At 49.2% G+C, this 19519-nt stretch overlaps 6 protein-coding genes across 6 annotated transcripts; 4 read left to right on the plus strand and 2 right to left on the minus strand.

The window, feature by feature from the left end:
* Nucleotides 1-13: 13 nt before the first annotated feature.
* PFICI_04163 (uncharacterized protein) lies at nt 14-1811 on the minus strand (the record flags this gene model as incomplete). Its single annotated transcript, XM_007832744.1, has 3 exons — nt 14-539; nt 603-1492; nt 1566-1811. 3 exons carry the CDS (start codon nt 1809-1811, stop codon nt 14-16), a joined length of 1662 nt encoding a protein of 553 aa, XP_007830935.1.
* Nucleotides 1812-3336: 1525 nt separating this feature from the next.
* On the minus strand, nt 3337-5902 carry PFICI_04164 (Alcohol oxidase; the record flags this gene model as incomplete). The annotated part of the gene is made up of 11 exons (XM_007832745.1): nt 3337-3475; nt 3568-3704; nt 3768-4257; nt 4311-4533; nt 4586-4750; nt 4801-5056; nt 5112-5238; nt 5285-5332; nt 5380-5498; nt 5547-5772; nt 5829-5902. The coding sequence occupies 11 exons, from the start codon at nt 5900-5902 to the stop codon at nt 3337-3339; spliced, it is 2004 nt and encodes a 667-aa protein (XP_007830936.1).
* A 4916-nt stretch (nt 5903-10818) lies between these two features.
* On the plus strand, nt 10819-12058 carry PFICI_04165 (uncharacterized protein; the record flags this gene model as incomplete). The annotated part of the gene is made up of 2 exons (XM_007832746.1): nt 10819-11034; nt 11108-12058. 2 exons carry the CDS (start codon nt 10819-10821, stop codon nt 12056-12058), a joined length of 1167 nt encoding a protein of 388 aa, XP_007830937.1.
* Nucleotides 12059-13723: 1665 nt separating this feature from the next.
* On the plus strand, nt 13724-14248 carry PFICI_04166 (uncharacterized protein; the record flags this gene model as incomplete). The annotated part of the gene is made up of 1 exon (XM_007832747.1): nt 13724-14248. One exon carries the CDS (start codon nt 13724-13726, stop codon nt 14246-14248), a length of 525 nt encoding a protein of 174 aa, XP_007830938.1.
* A 1639-nt stretch (nt 14249-15887) lies between these two features.
* PFICI_04167 (transporter) lies at nt 15888-17623 on the plus strand (the record flags this gene model as incomplete). The annotated part of the gene is made up of 4 exons (XM_007832748.1): nt 15888-16076; nt 16128-16191; nt 16304-17247; nt 17306-17623. 4 exons carry the CDS (start codon nt 15888-15890, stop codon nt 17621-17623), a joined length of 1515 nt encoding a protein of 504 aa, XP_007830939.1.
* Nucleotides 17624-18165: 542 nt separating this feature from the next.
* On the plus strand, nt 18166-18814 carry PFICI_04168 (uncharacterized protein; the record flags this gene model as incomplete). The annotated part of the gene is made up of 2 exons (XM_007832749.1): nt 18166-18348; nt 18413-18814. 2 exons carry the CDS (start codon nt 18166-18168, stop codon nt 18812-18814), a joined length of 585 nt encoding a protein of 194 aa, XP_007830940.1.
* Between the last annotated feature and the right edge of the window lie 705 nt (nt 18815-19519).

Below are 19519 nucleotides of genomic sequence, written 5' to 3' on the forward strand. Positions count from 1 at the left end.
CAAGGGTCCAGGCTCAAGGAAAGAAGTTATCGCGACGAATCAATGCCCACTCATCTACACTGCTTCTAGCAGTGTTCCCGTCTTGCTCGAATCCATAGTATCGCCAAGCGTAGGCCTCGTCTTCGTCTTCTTCTTCTCCATATGAAAAAGGAACATACGATCCGATGACCGTCGATTGTGATCCATCGACTCCTTGGCTACAGATTGAGGCATCCTTTGGCTCCACAGTCGCCATCCCGGTGTGGATATAATTGCACTCGGATTCAGAACTGGAATCAAGGTCGACAGTTGATAATGAGTCATTGCCGACATCAAAGTCAGATCCGGTATCTGGAAGGCTGCCGACGTCAAAGCCCTTGTCATTTCCAGTATACAGATTGTCCCTGAAGATGACTTGAATGATGGAAAGTGCCGAGTGCGGAGGTGTTGATATGAATTCAATCTCAAATCGTTTGTCGGCGGCAGCCAGGAGAGCCTCCCAGTCCTCTCTGCTTCGCTCCTGAGCATTTGCGCACATGTGCATCATGATATCACAAGCGCTGGTCAAAGCAATGCCGTTAGCAAAAAGATCAAGCACGACTTTGAATTAGCATTGAACCTACATATCGAATTGGTCGCTCACATGACCATATGGTCTGGGAGCGCCTAGACACCTTTCCAAGAATATCATGCGAGCGCCGTCCTTGAGTGCTGGCACCTGGTTTCTGAGAATATCGACCGCATAGCTGTCCGACCAGTCGTGCAGAACACATCGCCAGATATACACGTCGGCATCCTTGATCGTCTGTTCGCTGAAGAAATCATATTCGTGATACTCGAGACGTCCATCCAGCTTGTTCGGATCTTGCATCGATGCCTGAGAGATGACGTCGGGAAGATCTTCAACAATAGCCCTCTCTACACTTGGATAGGTCTGCAGTATGGTTTTGCACAAAGTTCCTGTACCGCCACCGACATCGACCACCACCTTGGGGCACCAAGTTCTCTGGGACTGCTTGACCTGATCCCAGCCAAGGTGGTTGACAGTGTATGGTGGCTCCATTCCGGGTACCTTCATTGACCATTCCATGGCATTCGCAAGTCGGGTCATTCGATCCGGTTCGGATCCAACTATAGCAAAGAGGTCTTTGTCGCCATTGCTTCCGTGGGCGATGGCAAAGGGACTCTCGGCAGGATTGCTGCTGCTAGGGAAACTTTGCATGCTGTCGGCAACTTTCAAGGCAGCTGGTCCGATTTCTTCAGTAGCCATTCCAATCCAATCATGAAGCGTGGTTGTAACCAATAAGGCCGAGGCTGCGTTGTGTTGAACCATTCCGACTATTGGCTCGTCAAAGACACGGAATGATATGGCAGAGCGTATGTATCGCCGTGTTTGGGCCTCCGAGAGGCCACAACGATCGGCAAGTTCACCGTAGGATATTGAACCGCTCATTGGCACGTTCTTTGCCAACTCAAACTTGTACAAGACATGGAGTGTTGCGGTCCAGGCCGGCTAGACGAGAGCGAGCGACTCATGAGTTTGTTGTTTCACGACAGAAGCATCTCAATGGGGAATCATCACTTACACCCATAAATGACATGAAAAATATATGTCCCGCGGGCCCAATGATCAGGGATCGTAGCTCATCGAGGGCTTCAAGAAGCTGTGCGCGGCTGTCCTCCATAGCTCGGCCGTAGGGACCAGCGTAGTGTGTTGCTCCATACTCAAAGGAGGGCTGTTGAATTCCAGCCGCATTGAGTGTATCGTGAATTGCGTTTGCCTGGTTGGCTATGATTTGTCCAAGTTCCGGAAGGGATCGTGTGAACGCCATTGTTGCGGGCTTCCAGGTTCCAGGTTCTAGGTGGTGATACAGCACGGTGGGTGGCCAAGGAGCGGCTGTGGTGCAAAGAATGAGATCAGAGGTCTTGAGTTGTGGAGTTTACGTCAATGGCAATAAAGAAGGCATGAATGGCCGTTAGCCTGTCATGTGGCAGTCGGTGTTGGAAGGTTCGATGGATAACGGACGAATCTAGAAAGCTTGAGCTGTGGTCTCGAACCAGAGATCCCGTGAGCCGCCATGTCGGCTCCTCAAGTACTCTCTCATAAGCCCGATCAACGCCTCCAACAAGTCCATGACTATTGTTCCTCTTGGGATGGAATTGAAAAAGAAAACATCCTCTCCTGTCGCCGCACCGCCGTGTCATGAGCTGACCCAAGTTCCTGGGTTCTTGAGGCTTATCCCAACCAATAGTACGATGCTTGCTGGTTGGGATGGTCAGACAAAGTCATTATGCCCTTGGCTGAAGAGTGCCTCTCGACCCAAGATCCTTGCAACGTAGTATATATCCACCCGAATGACCCAGTTGATTAACCATGGAACCATTAATCACGTCGAAAATCCTCTTTCGAATAACACTCATCGGTCCGCTTGTGGTTTTCGCGTGAGGTCAGCAAGTTGACAATGCGCCCGGCGCCCGAGAGACCGAAAGACGTGATGAACGTCTCTTGTCCTTGTCACACCTGCCGTGATTCACAATGCATATTGACCACGCATCGGTCAGATCTCAAGGATCTTGCACAAGGCTTCCCAGGGTTGTTGATGAATCTCGCGAGGCCCGGGTCCATGGAACCACTCCGGAAGGATGCCGGCGCGATCGAGTTCAGAGAAAAAAGAAAAAGAAAAGACAAATGCTGTGTGACCTGGCTGCGCCCATTATAAAAGCAATTCGTGGACGAATGTAGTGACTTGAGGGTTAGTGATCAAGTTTGTCAATATAATTGGTTCAACTGAACTCCTGTCACATCTGTCGGTGACCATTTTTCAGATCTCATGATGTGGTCGGCGACCTGTTTTCGTTTGGGCCAATAAAGGTTATCGGCGCTCGACTATCTGAGGAATCCTTGCGAGAGAGGATCTCGCAGATCTCAGACACACTGCAGATACAGGTAACAATTATTGGTGTCGCTTATGAGTGACAAGGAACGTTCCGCCAATCGGAAGATTGATCGATTCGCGCGGTGTGGGCTGCACCTTCATCGGGTTACACACGATCCTTGGTACTTTTATCGCAGATTCAGGTAGCCAAAATGTTGGTAGCACAGAGATCTGTTCCGATCGAGCAATTTGAGTACCTACTACGGAATACCAACCTAGCATGTCCCTCTCAGTTCATACAGATTACAAGGGGAAACCAACAAGGCTGAAGCGTGCCATGTCCAACATAAAACAAGGGTGGTGTGATAAAGAAGATGGAGGGAGATTCCGAGTGTGATAAAGACGTAATGAGTGACCCCAATATCCCTGCCAACAACTCCTCCTCGACAAGTCTCATGATTCATCAAACCCATTTCCGTACTTAGACGCGAAATGGAAGGGCAGTTTCTCCGGGCGCATTATACGTCGGCACCTTCATTTCCAAGGCCTCACCGGAATATCCAAGGTCTTCCGCCGTGAGAACTGCACATTTTTCACCGATGAGCAGAGCTGTGGAGTACCTGTTGTTGCAGGTTAGCAGTGCTGTGACATGCATGCATTGCTCCCCAAACAAGGATTGCGCATGTGTGGAGAGGAGTGGACATTCACGTACGTGTTGCAGCCTACATTATCAGGGCAGATGGATAGATCCGCGACCTTGAGACCCTTCACGCCATGAACATTTAGACGCTCGTCCAGAACACCGTGCTTGACGATACTGTTGCCCTCTCTTGGGGCCATTGAGCAGGTCTGTGAATAATTAGCAGCTGCGCGGACTTTGCTTTTTCTTGCAAGTAATAACAAAAAACTCACTCCAAGACAGTGCCAAGTCGATTCAACATGGCGTTTGACCCACTCTTCGATCGCTTTGATGTCCTCACTACTATACTTGAGCTCCTCCCTCACATGCGCCTTATTACTGTTGAGGATGTGGGCTTCCGCTTTCTTGCTGGGCTCTGGGTTGTAACTACTCCAGCTTCCATGTTGCAGGCCAGCGCTCAGATTACCTGGCAAGGCATACGCCTTTGTGGTTTCGAGGTCCATGTCATTAGCACGGGCGGGTGAATCATAGGAGAAGAACGGATGATTAGCTTGCACCTCCCCAGCATAGGCGTCCATGCGACGCGCCGTCTCTCGGGATTTGATATATCCCCAGACCATGGGCGCCATATCACGCTCATCACTCATGAAGCCAGTATCAAAGTCCGGGGTCGCATAGGGGTCGGCCGACTTGATGTGGGTTGATCCACGAGAGAAGGGATACTCGAGGAAATGGAACATGGAAAAGAACTTTCCGGGTGGCCTGTCTTATGTCAGCCTATACTTGAACTTTGAGCAAAGGAAAGGTTGTCCTACATCAGCATGTGGTCTCCAAACCATCCGGCAATGACCGAGTAGTGCATCACTGGCTTGTCTGGCTTTTCTTTGAAGTATGACTCCCAGCCGTCTTTGAAGTGCGGGGTTGGCCATGAGGCCATCTCCTCGAGCTCTTCTGGCGAGGGCCGAATCTTGACACCTGCTTCAATGCCATTGGTAGCCAACGGTCCGGTACCCTTCAGCGCCCATTCATCAAATACACCTTCTTGTGTGTCAATACCTTCGTCACTTTGTATGCGGTCGAAGAAACTTACGCTTTTGAACTTCTGGTACGCCCCGTACAAAGTCATCAAAGCTGTCCGTATCTGGCTTGGCCCTGTAGGCCGAGAAGGTGAGATAATGATCTTGGAAGTTCAATCCAACTCCTGGAAGATCGACAATGGGCTCTACACCAGCTGCCTTGAGCTTCTCGGGGTCGCCTAAATTGATCAGCCCCATTACAGCCATTACGGACTCAATGATTACCCACCAACTCCGGACCTCTGCAGGATCAATGGTGAAGAAAGAGTTCCGCCAGACACGATGATTTGCTTGCGGGCCCGGAAGGTACGCGTCTTCAATTGATTAGGATGGAGCGGCTTCGTAGGAACTGTCTGGACCGCGACTGCGCGGCCGTCCTCAATGATGACCTTGTCGACTTTGGTGTTGCACGCGAGGTAAAGGTTCGAATGAACGGCGCGAGTGGAATGGATATAGGCATGGGCGCTGTCACTGCGTCGACCGGTCTAATTTCTTTGCTCAGTACTCCTGGTAGCTTGAGGTTTCAGTTATTGGGCTTACGTCTCGATTGATCCACTTGAGCCAATGCTCAGCTCCATGTCCTGTGGACAGGTCCTGGAGATCATCAACAATAGGAATGTCCTGCGACTCTGCCGCCCGAAGGAAGTCATCCTTGATTGGGTAGGTACTATGACATGTTAGTTTCCGACGTAACCGCGACGATTTTGACGTACTAGTTGCCAAAGGAAACCTTGATTGGCCCCTCGAATCCATGCACATCCCTAAAAGTTTAGTTATGATAACTTATCAGCGCTGACTTGAGTCGTACCTGTTGTGAGATGCACGTTGGTATGTTTCGTGCTTCTTCATCAGAGGCAACAACTCCTCAGTGGTCCACCCCTTGGCCTGAAAGTCATCATAGTCCGATGCCGAGGCCCTTGTATACATCTATAATGCGTGAGAAATGGAACCTCGAGATCTTGCATGCTGACCTACGAGGAAGTTGATCGATGACCCTCCTCCAAGGATATGGGCACATGGAACGACAGCCTTCCTGCCCGCAAGCCACTTGCTCGGGCGAGACTCGTAGAATGATGCCGTTTTGGAGTCGAGCTTCATGTTTCGGGGGTAGATACCCGGCCGGAAAACCCAGGGGTTGTTCAAGTTGCTCTCACCAGCCTCAATGAGAAGCACTTTGAGGTTATGATCCAAATTGGCCAACCTAAATATGTTGGCAAGCAGAGCCATGAACAAGGATTTCTGGAAAGTAAGACTTACCTCCCAGCAACTACACAACCACAGCTCCCTCCACCACAGACGATGATGTCGAATTCTTCTGGCAAGGAGCCCATTTTGTTCTCTGTACGTCAGGCAGCACTTGACTTGGAGATTGTCCTTGAGTGAAGCATTCGAATCGACAAATTTAGGAGGCCTCGAGACCTTTAATAAGTGGTCGTCAGTGAGGGGAAGAATGAGCAGCATCAAGTAAAGGAAAGATCTCTCCTCCAATCCCATCTCTCCAAGGGCAACTCGCATATGCCTCTCCAAGCAAGGTCCAATAAGAAAGGGACGGTTATCAAGAAGCTGAAGCTTACATACCATGATCAAGAACACAGCCCCTCATCTTGCGATGTGCTTCCAGTCCAAGAGCAACCGCAGGTCACAAGGGCCACAAGCACACATCGCCTCCGCAGCACTACCCGGCAATGTGAAGAGAACTGTTCGGCAACTTCGGCCATGTCGGACTAGATCTTAGGACTAGTTGGCTACCTAACATGGTTTCATATGAATATGGCATTTGATGTGTATCTGGAAACCTATCTTTGGAGCACTACAGTCGTCATTGACCACCTTGTAATAGATTTGGGAAAATACTTCCCGTCCGTAGCCATTCTGACATTGTTCCAAGACCATAAGAAACGAGTCTCGGCCAAGCTCGGGGTTTTGCCAAGGCCCATATGTGGATAGGGAACAATATGAGGAGTTGGATGTCCATAGGCTTGTTTCATTTCATTGGTCAATTATTCCTATAGAACCTGCAGATTACATGAACTTCCGTGCATGGCAAATGCGGGGGTGGAGCAAGACAGCTCATGCTCCATGCCTCGTTTGCATGCATTGGGGACTGCCTAAAGACCGTTGACAGATCTCATGCAGCTAAAACCCCACAACGCAGGTGCTGGCGCTGGTGCATGTCGATCCTGCTGAGACTGTGTACTGGGTTTGCCCAAGTCGGCCGCCGCATCGAGGTAGTTCCAAAGACAGTAGAAAGGGGGTGATTCGAGAGCGATAAATTGCGACCACAGGTGTCCTTGGGTATCGAGGGTCGTGGTTGAGCTAAACAAGAACTGAAACTTGCGACCTCTGTGCCTATGTTTCTTGTGTGGGAAATATGGGTCATTTCAAGGACGATGCTCTTGGAACAAGCCTACGACACGCCCGCAGTCGGGAGCGACATGTTAGAGGGCCGGCTTTTACGGCAGTGCAACCCATCCTTATGCAAAGTCTAATATTGGAGAAATATGTACACTCTCGACATATCCTGTATTTCCGGCGAAAAAGCCGCCAATATGGCAAAAGAGACCATCACCACCATTGATGCAATGGCTCGCTTTGGGTTGCGGGGCTGCATCATTGTTGACATGAACAGACGTTGACTGCTGCGCCGCGACCTCGATAAAAGTACACGATGACGAGGCCCAGATTGGTTCTCCGCATGTTTTGGATTTCCAAGAACCATCTCAGCCAATCTCGGCCATGCCGGTGCTGCGAGCGATGCGGGGAAGAGACTTGGAAGATCGGCAAACGAGCAGCGATGCCAAGCAGACAACGAAGCGCGACCGGATACGAGAATTCATGCTGTATATGTGCTGTTTGTAACTTGGTCTCCAGTTGGACTTGGGATATCGTGGACTACACGGTGGCTCTGGGCTTGTTGCTCTGGATAGCCAAGCATGGGTAATGTTTCCCTCAAGGATTGAGAACACAGTCCAGGTCTGACTTGGAAGGGTTGTAATAGGTATATTACGTCTGGCCTGCTTATGGCTATGTCTAGGACTGTGCACTGATATAAGACGTCGCGCAGACCTTGCGAGCTGCTTGGTTCACACGACGTGCTCACTAGTTAGTTGTGATCCCCTTCGTTGCCCAGGGCTCGGGATTGATTAGTCGGCCAACCACTACTAAGACTGGACTTACAACCCCACGATGCTGGATGTGTACGGTTGACTATCAATCTAGTGTAGACGCTGACTTCGAACATATTTGGCTTGGTTTAGAGGTCAGGATGTCATGGCTCGCCTCCTGATATCTCTGAACAGCTGGAGGCCTTGATCATCAGGTGTACAACAGGCTCCATTTGATATGCAGTTGCTCTTTATCTTTGAAGAAGATCAGCCATGGATTCCAACGTAAATTTGGCTGCTCGAAATACTGACTAAAATATCCCTTCCAAGGCTGGTAAGAAGAACATTGTCAATATGACCAAAACCCTTCAAGCTTTGTCATATGGTCATTAAGATGCCATGAAAGCTGCGGATGAACTCGGTAAGTGTATGTTGTCCCAAACACTACCAGCTGCCTATGGGTATGTAGAGCATCAATGTATCTTGATGCATGAGTGAGGCTCATCCCTTTGTTGTTGTGCAAATCTGCTGCGATTCAGGCTGAAGACGGCGCAGGTGCCTTGTGAGGATATCTCACGTAACTGATTAATCTGGAGAAGTCAATCCGGTAGCATAGGCCACAGCTCTGTGATTGTAAGATGAAATATGGCAGAGGCCCTCGTCTACAACATAGATGAAGGGAATTTAGATGCCACAGACTGTGAATGTACAAAATAGCATAGAAAAAGACAGAGCGGGAAAGAAAACAGACGGGCGAAGAATAGAAGAAAGATAGCGGCAGCTAGAATTATATGGCAATAGCATGCAAAACTGTTCCTTGCTTTTTCTTTTTAAGAGCCTGATGCTACCGAAAATGTGCGTGAATCGTCAATATCTATGCATGCGCTGTTTCAGTAGCTCTGTTGCCCAGAACTCACGATCAAGTCTTCATCCTGTTTTGGCTGGTCAGCGTTTTATTCGGTATGGAGGCTACAAAAAATGTACAGTACATACCGGCACAGCAGTGAATGAAAACACCATCACCCTGGGTGAATTAATCAGATCAATGTTGAAGGAAGGAAATGCGCCTACGCTCTTGTGTGCTTCAACGGCCTCACCAAAGCTTCAGAAATCCAGCCAGTGGTGGCACCGACAAATCTCTAGACGAGACATGATTGGTCGAATGTGATCAAGCACAAAACAAGAGCTGCATTCCCCCCCACAGCTCCCATCAATTCACCATTGCCTTCACGTCCCATGAAGAATATGTTATTCATGCATGAGAAAATGCGAAGGGTGTGCGCGGCGGAAGACTGTCGCCATCAACCACGATATGTAAAAGGTATGAAATGTGGTTTAGGAGACCGAAGGAATGGGCCGGGGTAACAGACTTTAAATGTGGAAGCATTGACAATAATGGTCTACACAAGAGTTTGCGGATACTGTATGTAATCTAAGGTACAATACATCTTGACCTGTACCGGTGACTAATGTGTTATTAGAGCATGCTCGGGCTGCAGACTTTAGAATAGTGTGAGATTCAAAGAAGCAAACCTGCAGTCTTATAGTTCAGTTGACTGGGGTGCTCTTTTGGGACTTTGTTGACATCTCGTACGCTGTTCGCACAAATTACAACACTCCAAAATCAATGTGGTCTTGGCCGGTATGGACTGGCCGTGCAAAGACTTGAATAGGGGATACATCATACAGGCATAGTACGCGGGTATGTGTGGTCACCTGAGGTGTACTGCGTAAGATCAAGAATTTCAGCCAAGAAGCAAGCGCCAAAGACAAGCTGCAGGTTCCCCGGTATTGATGGCCTGGACCGTGCCGGATTGCCGCAGCCCTTGCCATTACAGTTGTGCCCAGCCACTATCCCTCGCCATGATACAGCACAACTTTTAGGCTGTCCAAATGCTGTCGCGCAACTGATGATCGCGTTCATGGTCAATCGCGGCATGATAGAATATCATTGTACATATTTCTGCGCTTCTTACCATGCATATTTCCAGCATCGGTAAGATATCAGGACGATCAAGAGCGACGCAATACACTAGTGGTCGACAGGGCATGGCCAGCATGTTCTGGACCTTTTACTCCGAAGCCGTCTGCATGTTACACGGGTTGGAAGAACAGAAACCAGCTTTGTGGCTCCTGGCCTGATTGACACTTTCGGGTTGAAACAAGCAACTGCCAAGTTTTTGCCAAGTTTGCCGTTATAATGACGTGGGAAACTACACCTCCTCATGGATTATAAACGTTAGATTGGTACAAGCCCCATATTTCTTTGCTTTGATCTGCCTGGTATCTTCCCATATCTGTTCTATGGTGCTATACGGCTCATAGAAATTTCTAGCACCTGTTGTGGGTACCAGACGAAGAACCTCAGTAACAGCCAGTACTGGCCAGCACAAATATTATGACAGAGTACGCAGCAGATCGCTGGATTCAATTACGGGGCTTGTAACGATCTAACGTTTATAATCCATGAGGAGGTGTAGATCTGTGTGGGGGAGGACCCATGCGGAAATCAATGGGCTTTGAGCGACACCACGCACGCATCCAGACGCCAGGCCAACACGCGTACGCACCAAGAATCCATGAGAAATCACGATCAAAAACCCAATTGAGCATGCCGACCTCCGTTGCGGGAACCCCCAACCAACCGTGATTGGCTCTTGCTCCTGGCGAAAGACACTTTGCGGTCCCTGTCATCACCTTGTACGGGCAAGCTTAACTCTGCCGAAATGGTTTCGGAAGGGCATTACCCAAGGTAATGTTGCGATGCTTCTCTCTGGCTCAAAGGCACATGACGTCAATTCCAACCATGGCTGCTGCTAGACAATGCATACGTCCAATCAGTCTTGCAGTCGCGATTCGTGGTTGAGCTAACGCATCATCCCGTCTGCTTGATTCATCATTACAGGGGGGCTGTTTTGCTCAAGATATATATCACGCGCCAAAGACAGTTGATTAGCTTGTTTGACTCTTGTTTACTTGTCCATTCCTCCACACCTCGACATCTCCGTCACGACACGATTGCAAGTGTAGCCTCTCCGCCACCTGGGACGCAGTAGGCTAGCCCCTACTCTCTCTGAATTCTTTAGGCACAACAGCATTGTCAGCAGCAGCAATAGGCATTTTGGATTAACCGCATTCTCACAATGGGTCTGTTCTCGAAGCACAAGGCTCGCCAGGAGCCTACCGAAGGTACAGCCGCCCCAGCTTCGCGTGGTGGCTTGTTCGGTGGCCGAAGTCACGGCAACAAACGTGTTGCCGAATCCTACTCCATGTCAAAGCGACCCAGCTTTGGACAATGGCTCAAGTATACCTGGCTCGACATTCTCACAATGGCCATCATGGGCGCCATTGGCCTTGGTGTAAGTATACACTCAAATTCGGCAATGATTTGCAACACTTTTGGAACTATGACTGACTGTTCCGTCCCCAAAGGTCTACGAAGCTCACCCGGCTCCGACTCGTTCGTTCCCCGTTGTGTTCTCTGATGGCGAGATTGTGTACCCCGAGTTCGGTTACCCGTTGCGGAAGGAGATTGTCCCAATCTGGGCTGCTGCTCTACTGGCAGTCTTTGTACCCATCGCCGTGTTTCTGTTTATGCAAATCCGTATTCGATCTTTCTGGGACATCAACAACGCTACCATTGGCCTGCTATACTCACTCATCACGGCGGCCGTCTTCCAGGTTTTCCTCAAGTGGCTCATTGGAGGACTACGACCCCATTTCCTGGATGTCTGCAAACCTGATCTGTCTCTTGCCAGTAATGAGGCTGGTGCTGTCGGTGCCGGATACAATGCTGCCGGTTTCAAGGAACTTTACTACACTCGTGAGATCTGTACAGGCGACATCGATCAGATTGATGACTCACTGGAATCATTCCCGTCGGGACACACTACTGCCGCATTCGCTGGATTTGTTTACTTGTACTTGTACCTCAACGCCAAGCTCAAGGTTTTTGCCAACTACCACCCTGCCATGTGGAAGCTGATTGCTATCTACGCACCCATCCTAGGTGCTGTCCTCATTGGCGGTGCCTTGACAATTGATGAATTTCACAATTGGTACGATATTATTGCTGGTGCCATCATTGGAACCGTCATGGCATTTTCGGCATACCGCATGACCTATGCTGCCATCTGGGACTGGCGCTTCAACCACATTCCCCTCAACCGCGGTGCCCCTTTCTCGTATGGTGGCAGTGGAATTGAGCTTGGTGATGCCCTGTGGACACGAAAGGTTGGCTGGGGTAGCGGCGGGCATGGTTTTCACCACGGCCACCACGGAGAAAAGACCCATGGTAATGACTATGGCCTACCTTCAAACGGCGCCGGGGTCTCGCGTAAGCCAGTAGGCGGCGGCACTGCAAATGCGGACAATATGGTTTAATCAGCCCTTGTCTTGGAGGTACATGATCGATTTTTATGATCATGTTTAATGAGATTATGATACGCTGGGATTGTATCGTTGGCGTTCTGAAGTGTTTACGATCGAGCAAGAATCAGTGTTCAGGGCCTTTATATTATACTGGGGTGAAAAGAGAGAGCTGGTGTTACTTGAGATACCCTCCATACCAATCAATATTAATTTTGAATCCATTATTTACTCTTCATGTTTCACCCAATACGCTGGCGCGTGATGACATGTTCACATGTTAGACACAGCATGAGATTCCAGATGCTGTTGCACAGCGGAAAAAGCTTGTGCAGTTAGCCGATCAACCTGAGTATGGTGTTGGGTGCGTTGATGTAGGTGGCCCAGCCTGGAGGTGGGCAATGCCAAGCTTGGACTTCTAAATGCTCTATTCAAGTCATGATCCAGAATATGGAAAGACGAAAGCGCACAGGTATCCTCGCTATTCAAGAGATGACCTCCACACTATGAAGCACACTACAATATATCTATTACTGATGACGCAGCGGCGTGCTTTAGAGGTCATTTTTCCATCATCCATGCCAAGGCCTAGCTCATTACACTAATGCTCAGCTAAGGAACATGGCTAAGACGCCAGCACGAGAACAGCGTGTCCGCTATAGGTAATTTGTTCAGGGGCAGAGCTGAACCCAGGCCAAGCTATTAGGCGTTTAATTTTAAGGTTAGATCGGATCGTCGCTCGGGCTGCCCCAGTGCCATGATGTAGTTTTCGTCCTTGTTGAAGAGAATCACTACATAGTAGCAGCTCGGTTCGCAGTAGATTAATTTTTTTATCATGTCGCTTGGAATCACTTACTTTCTCTTCATTGATATGTTCGTTGTGACTTCAAAGATGCTCTGTGCTTTAGCCCCCAAGATATTGTCGATTGGCACCTTTTGTTGTATCGGAGTGACGAGGGTTTTAGATTGAACTCAACACAATTGTCGGTCATTGACATGTCAATTCGACTGCAGGTCTCAGCCAACCGGAATTCGTAAATATGATGGAATGGAAGTTCCAAACAGGAAAACTTTTCCAAGCAACTGATACGCACCAAGGGTGTTTTCTCCCTCCTAATTAGACTGTCCCAACCAAGTGGTGGATCAAGCGGCGGTCTCGTTTCAAAGCAATACCAATTAGGCCTTGCTCGTATTCCAGTCACCCAGCCATAAGCTGTCATCGTCCTTTCTTGGCTTGCTGGGCATACATGCCAGATCTGCAGACCTTGAGCCTCATGAGGCATGGCTTCCTCGGGGTAAGCAGTGTTTATTAGAGTCAACACCGATGGGAAGAACGCTTGCCATGGGCCTAAATCAAACGTATCCTGAGAGCGGATTGGTCTCGAGCTCCGCGTGCTGTTTCCCCCCAGGCGACGACACATTCATTGTGCACCTGCACCTAAAACTCTTGGAATTCATCCCTCCTTCACTGGATTTCTTACATAAAGACGCCGAGCCCAAAGCCGTAGCTTCAAAGCCTTTCTCCCGTATTCCTCATTGTCTGTACTTTTACCACCACGGTCTATCCGCGTCTCTCATTTGATCCAAGCAACGTGCTGGTCTCTCACCACAAGCTTCCGCTATACTCGTCCCGGAAGTCTGATACGAAGTAAAGGCTTTACCCAACAACTATTTTTCAAGATGCGCTTCTCTGAAGTATTCCTTACCGCAACTTCTCTGCTTGGCTCCTTGGCCTTGGCTGGCAGAGATGCTCCTACACCTGTCGTTCGGGCCATCGAAGCCCGCGATACCGCAGCCTGTGCCAGCGCCGCAAGCCAGTGGCTGTCCGAACTCGACTCGACGCTGCCAACCCCAACCGGCGAGGTCCTCACCTACCTAGCCACAGCTACCCTCACCGACCAGTGTGCGATACCGACGGTGACTGGAGATCTGGGGTCCAGTTTGAGCAGCTATGCCAGCACTTACAGCAAATGGCAAAGCGATCATCTGCCTGAGCTACGTTCCATCTACCACGCCTGCTCCGATGTGCCTCAGGTCACGAGTCAATTGACTGCCGCCTTTGCGAGCGCGTCAGGAAGCGCCTGCAGCACCATCTTGGCCCAGATCACGGGCACCGGCGCGACTGGCAACGCTGCACCTCGCGAAACCGGAATGCCGATAGCAGCCGCCGCCTTGGCCGCCGGAATTGCTGCCGTCATGTTGTAGTCCAAGCTCTACCTAAGCAGCCATGGCTGAGGCATGACGGCCTTGACTTATTGGGCCCCAAGTCTGCAACCAACTCGGCGGGTTTATTTAAGTAAAAGCTGGAGTGGGGATTGATCGTGTGTGGGGGCTTTAATAGTAAATATCCGGAGAACTGGAATCCACCGAGTAAGGCGATTTGGGTCGCGGAGCGGAGCGGAGATGCGGATTGCTCAGCCGTCACGAACATCTGTCACCTAATAACCAAATAATGTATGATACCCTAATTGCTCTTGTTGATTGCACCCATAATTGAACCCTACTATGTATATGGCTCTACCATTGATATTGCCAGCATACTGATTCTGCCTGCATCATACCGGTACTTGCAGTGCTTGCTCTCTAGTGTGCGATCGCCATGTCACCGTCCCACGTGAAGGGTCGAGGCTTGTATTCGGGGGGGAAAAAAAATCAAGTGCCTCGATATAGGCCACGTGGTGATTACGTTCGTAGTTGATTTCTTTTTCTTGGTCCTTTCAATTCCCACTCCATGGTTTTGTACAGTCACGGCTCACTATTTTCTCATCTATCAACCAAACGTACCTGCGCATGGTTTTCCAAGAGGACTTATGGGACGCGATGGCACTGCTCCTCTGGCGGCAGCTCCTAAATAAGAAGTTCATGATAGTGGTTGCCTTGTTCATGGCGGCAGGAATTTCATGTTTCGCGGTTTGCCAAAAGGTAAACAGTACAAAGCTGCATACCTCAAACTACCACAGTGGACGACATCATTTGGACGTGATTGCGCTGTAGATGGCGGCGCGCCCATTAGCCGCGATCGAAAGACTCTGTCGGCAAAAGGGCGTTAATAAGCTGGCGTATACAAGCAGCGTTCAGCCATGTGATAGGTCCATAGAGCAACTGCAATTATATATAAGCATGACTAGGTTTCGAAGAGCCAAATACGAGATCCCAGCAGAGAAGACGCGTCTCGTTCAGTTATTACATAGAACTTTGACCTTTACGTACAACCAGTTCCAAAGAAAAATTTCGCTATCTAAGCATCAGCTAGGCCAAGCCAGGGGGGCTCCCAACTATCAGCCACAGAAAGGAACAGAAGGACCCCGCACTGGAAGACACCCCGCGCAGACGGTTGAACTTTAAAAGTCTCGGATCTCACTCGCCCCCCAGTCCCCAGTCCCCACGCCCGGTTTTGAGCAACTCAAACGAGCCAAAGTTCTCGGCATTGACAACTTCTGGTCTGTCATCGTCCGTGCCTTATCTCTGGTCCCTACCGACCTCTCATCGGCCGCGCAGACCCGGGCGATCTCGGGTGAAAATCTTGCCATTGTAAGGTTACAGCTACAGAGCACACAAGTTCTGACTGTCATTTCTTGTGTACCAGAATTCCTTATCTCGTCGGAATTATCTGTACCGTCTCCCCTGTCCGAAGATAGAGGACGTATGACAATGGTACTACGGAATATTAATATTGATGGAAAATGAAACTTTGATGCCGTGATTAAAATTCGCTAGATAGATAAATGGCGCCCATCTACAATTCTCCCTGAACGATTTCAACCCTGATCCGTACGCATTGGAAGCATCGCATTGTGCATTCTCAGGACAGGCCAAAGATTCTTTACTTGCAAGGAGTCTCGCCATGGCTGACGTCAAGGAGTATACTACTTCGCCGGCCGGCAAGGTCTTGGATACCGAAAATGCCCCGTCAAGAGTAGACAGCAACACAGTCGCGATCAACGACGAGACGGCGCACGTGGTGGACAAGGATGGCGAAAGAAAGTTGTGCAGAAAGTTCGACTTTCGCCTGCTGCCGGTTCTGGCCGTCATGGTATGTTCTATCGCTATAGACAAACCGACCATGACTTAATCTGTTTGGCAGTATCTCTTCAATGCGCTCGATAAGTCGAATCTGGGAAATGCGAAGACTGATGGGCTCCCTGACGGTAAGGCACCACCAGCCCTGTCCATCGTGACATTGTTTGCTGCAACACAGTCATATCATGGCAGAGAGAGAGACATGGTAGTAGAACCTCAATAAGGCTGACTCCACAATAGATCTGGGCTTTCGCACCGGCCAGTATAACCTCATCGTCGGCATCTTCTTTGTCCCCTATGTCATATTTGCGCCTCCATTCGCCATGCTGGCCAAGAAATACGGAGCATCACGAGCACTCCCTATCATGATGTTCAGCTTCGGATCGCTTACTCTACTCACGGCGGCCACACATAATTTCAGTGGAGTCTTTGCACTCCGATGGTTCTTGGGAATGTCCGAGAGTGCCTTCTTCCCAGTTGTCATCTACTACCTGACAACCTTTTATCGAAGAGGAGAACTGGCCCGCCGTTTGGCCATCTTTTATGCTGCTTCCAATATTGCTAGCGCTTTCAGTGGACTGTTGGCCTTTGGCGTGTTCCAGATCAAGTCGCACCTTTTGGATCATACTTGGCGCTGGCTATTCATCATTGAAGGCAGCTGCACCATCTTGTTCTCCTTCTTTGCTTTTTGGTATCTGCCAAAGTCGGCGGCAGAGGCCAAATTCTTAACCGAGGATGAAAAGGCTCTGGCATACCATCGCATTCACGTGGACAGTTCTTCAACGGTCAATGAAGAATTCAAGCTACGCGAAGCACTGAAGATCTTCAAGCTTCCAACAACGTATGGATTTCTGCTCATCGAAATATGCCTCGGCGTTCCCCTGCAAGGAGTCAGTCTGTTTCTGCCGCAGATTGTGGCGAGGCTTGGATACAACACGGTGAAGACAAATCTCTACACCGTCGCTCCCAACATCACTGGCGCCGTCATGCTGTTGATCCTTGCTTTCAGCTCTGACTTGACAAAGATTCGGTTTCCTTTCATTTGCTTGGGATTCGCCTTTACCTTTATTGGAATGATCATCTACGCATCAATCCAAGATGTAGTAGCGCAGAGTCAAGTGGCCTATTTTGCAACATTCATGATGTGCTGGGGAACCTCGGCACCATCAGTCTTGCTGAGCACGGTATGTATCCGCTTCTCAATCAATTGTATCAATGAAACAGAACTGACCGAACTACTAGTGGTACAATAACAATATCTCTAATGAGGGTGAGCGTCTAGTATTGACCTCAGTCGGAGTTCCTCTGGCTAATCTGATGGGATTGGTGTCGAGCAACCTTTTCCAAGACCGTGATGCACCAAAGTATCTTCCTGCGCTGATTGCAACAGCCTGCTTTGGAGCAACTGGATTCTTGGTGGCGGGAGCACTTGGCACGTACATGACCTTTGATAATCAGCGGAGGAACCGTCGTCAAGGCGTGACCCTGACCGCGCAAGATGTGCCGACATCAAAGCTCAGGGACGGACCAAAGGTAGACGAGTTTAGATGGTTTCTGTAGGCTTTGTATATATGCAGGGAAGTTTCACGATATGCAAGTAGTTGCAAAATATGTGTTTGAATTCATCGACCTTGAACGTGTGGCAGGCATCAATACCAGCTTCCATCGCTGAAAACATCCCGCATCAAGCTTATATTATACCCTTTTCGCGGCGTTTCCAACAGTCGACATTGCAAACATCTTTGCCTTTCCAGATTCGGCCATTGTTTATTCATTCTTTCTAGAGCGACAAACTTGACGAAACGCGTAGTTGCCAACTGGGCAACTCCCACAACGCGAGATTTGCGGTTCACGCCAATCTATCAACACACCACCAGTCCGTACCTGCGGCGTACGTCTGTCCTCTTTCAAAAACCCAAGCACTTTCTTTCGTGTTGTTACTGAGCCATCAGAGGTCGATCCAGGTTTCTAGTCATTGACGCTAGCCAGAAACATTTCTATCATCAATTGAAGATCACAATCGTCAACTTTCAAGCCTGCAGCAGCAGAGAATCACTCATTCTCCATCACGTCGCAAATCGATCGAGTCATCACGTTCTACAATGTCCGAAACAGCAAAGACACCCAAGAAGAGCGGCAATGCCTGGACGCCCGAGGAACACCTCAATCTAGTCCTCACCGTCATGCGAAGCGAGAATCCAGAGCTCAGCGTGAGTGGCTGGGAAAAGATTGCTCTCGAGATGAATCGCATCTATCCCGACAAGGGAATGTCCTCTTTCAAGCAAGTATCCTGATACTTTTTTTTCTTATCCGAGCAAAAAACCGCTAATATTCTTTCCTTCCAGACAGCAGTTCCAGAAACTCCGCAACGCCTACATTGACCAACATGGTGATGCCACCCGCGAAGGCCAAGTCGAAGGCGAAATGAACGGCAACCTGGGCAAGTCGAACTTGAAGAAACGCGCCGCTCCTGGACTTGGCGATCATGCAAGTAACGCATCTACCGCCAACAATCGCAACACTCGTGTTGGCAAGAAAGTCAAGTTCAATGATCCCGCCGACGATCAGGAAGAGTATGAGCGATCCGATACGACGACCGACAGCCGCAAGCCTGGAGAAACTATGCCTAGTGCTCCCCCGAAGCAGGCCTGTAAGCCACGCGCCAAGAAAGTCAAGGTTGAACTTGATGCCGATGCAAATGGCAAGGACGACGGCCATTTAGTCGATGGCCTGGAGATTGATGAGATCTAGAGGACGATGGTATTTGAGCAGAATTGCTCTTGGTATGCATTTGGGTGATGCGATGAGGACCACGAAAACATTGTAATCAGCACAAAGCCCTCTTGGACCACCACCTGGAAGGAATGTGTTAAGCTCGCCATATATCATGGCCAAGGCTAAACCCTGAGCCAGACCGTAAACGAGACTCGTTTTCCTGTATTATCCATTTTCAAGCGTTTTGTTCATCCGCCCAAAGGCCGTGCTTACGTGCGGCAAAGGCATCACGAGATAAACATCCAGTGGCAACGTGCCACTGTGACGACGAGTTCTGCTTTCATCATTCCGAATAAAGTCGTACCTTCAAATGGACCCATATTTGTTTACTGCTGGTGAAAATCAATTGGCATGATACCGAACATTGGGTGACTCTTATTTGGAAGTTTGACAATAATCAAAACTGAACCCCCAAAGTATCCGCACAGCTCCGTTTTTTCCCTCTGTCTTTCTGTTTGATTTGTATCGAGCTGTTCTCCCATGATTGTTCATTCCCATGTCTGACTTTCGATTTTATTCCAAGGAGGGAAAATATGCAGCTCAATCTAAATCTTCTGTAACGTGAATACAAACACTTTTACCGATTTATTATATCAAGATTTTCATATAATCACCTATCAATACCTGCCCCCTAAAAACAACAGTGCGAGTTGTCCTCCTATTAACCTAAGGCCTCGATCA

The sequence above is a fragment of the Pestalotiopsis fici genome (genome assembly GCF_000516985.1).
Source record: "Pestalotiopsis fici W106-1 unplaced genomic scaffold PFICI_Scf_2, whole genome shotgun sequence".
NCBI classification, from domain to species: Eukaryota; Fungi; Ascomycota; class Sordariomycetes; order Amphisphaeriales; family Sporocadaceae; genus Pestalotiopsis; species Pestalotiopsis fici.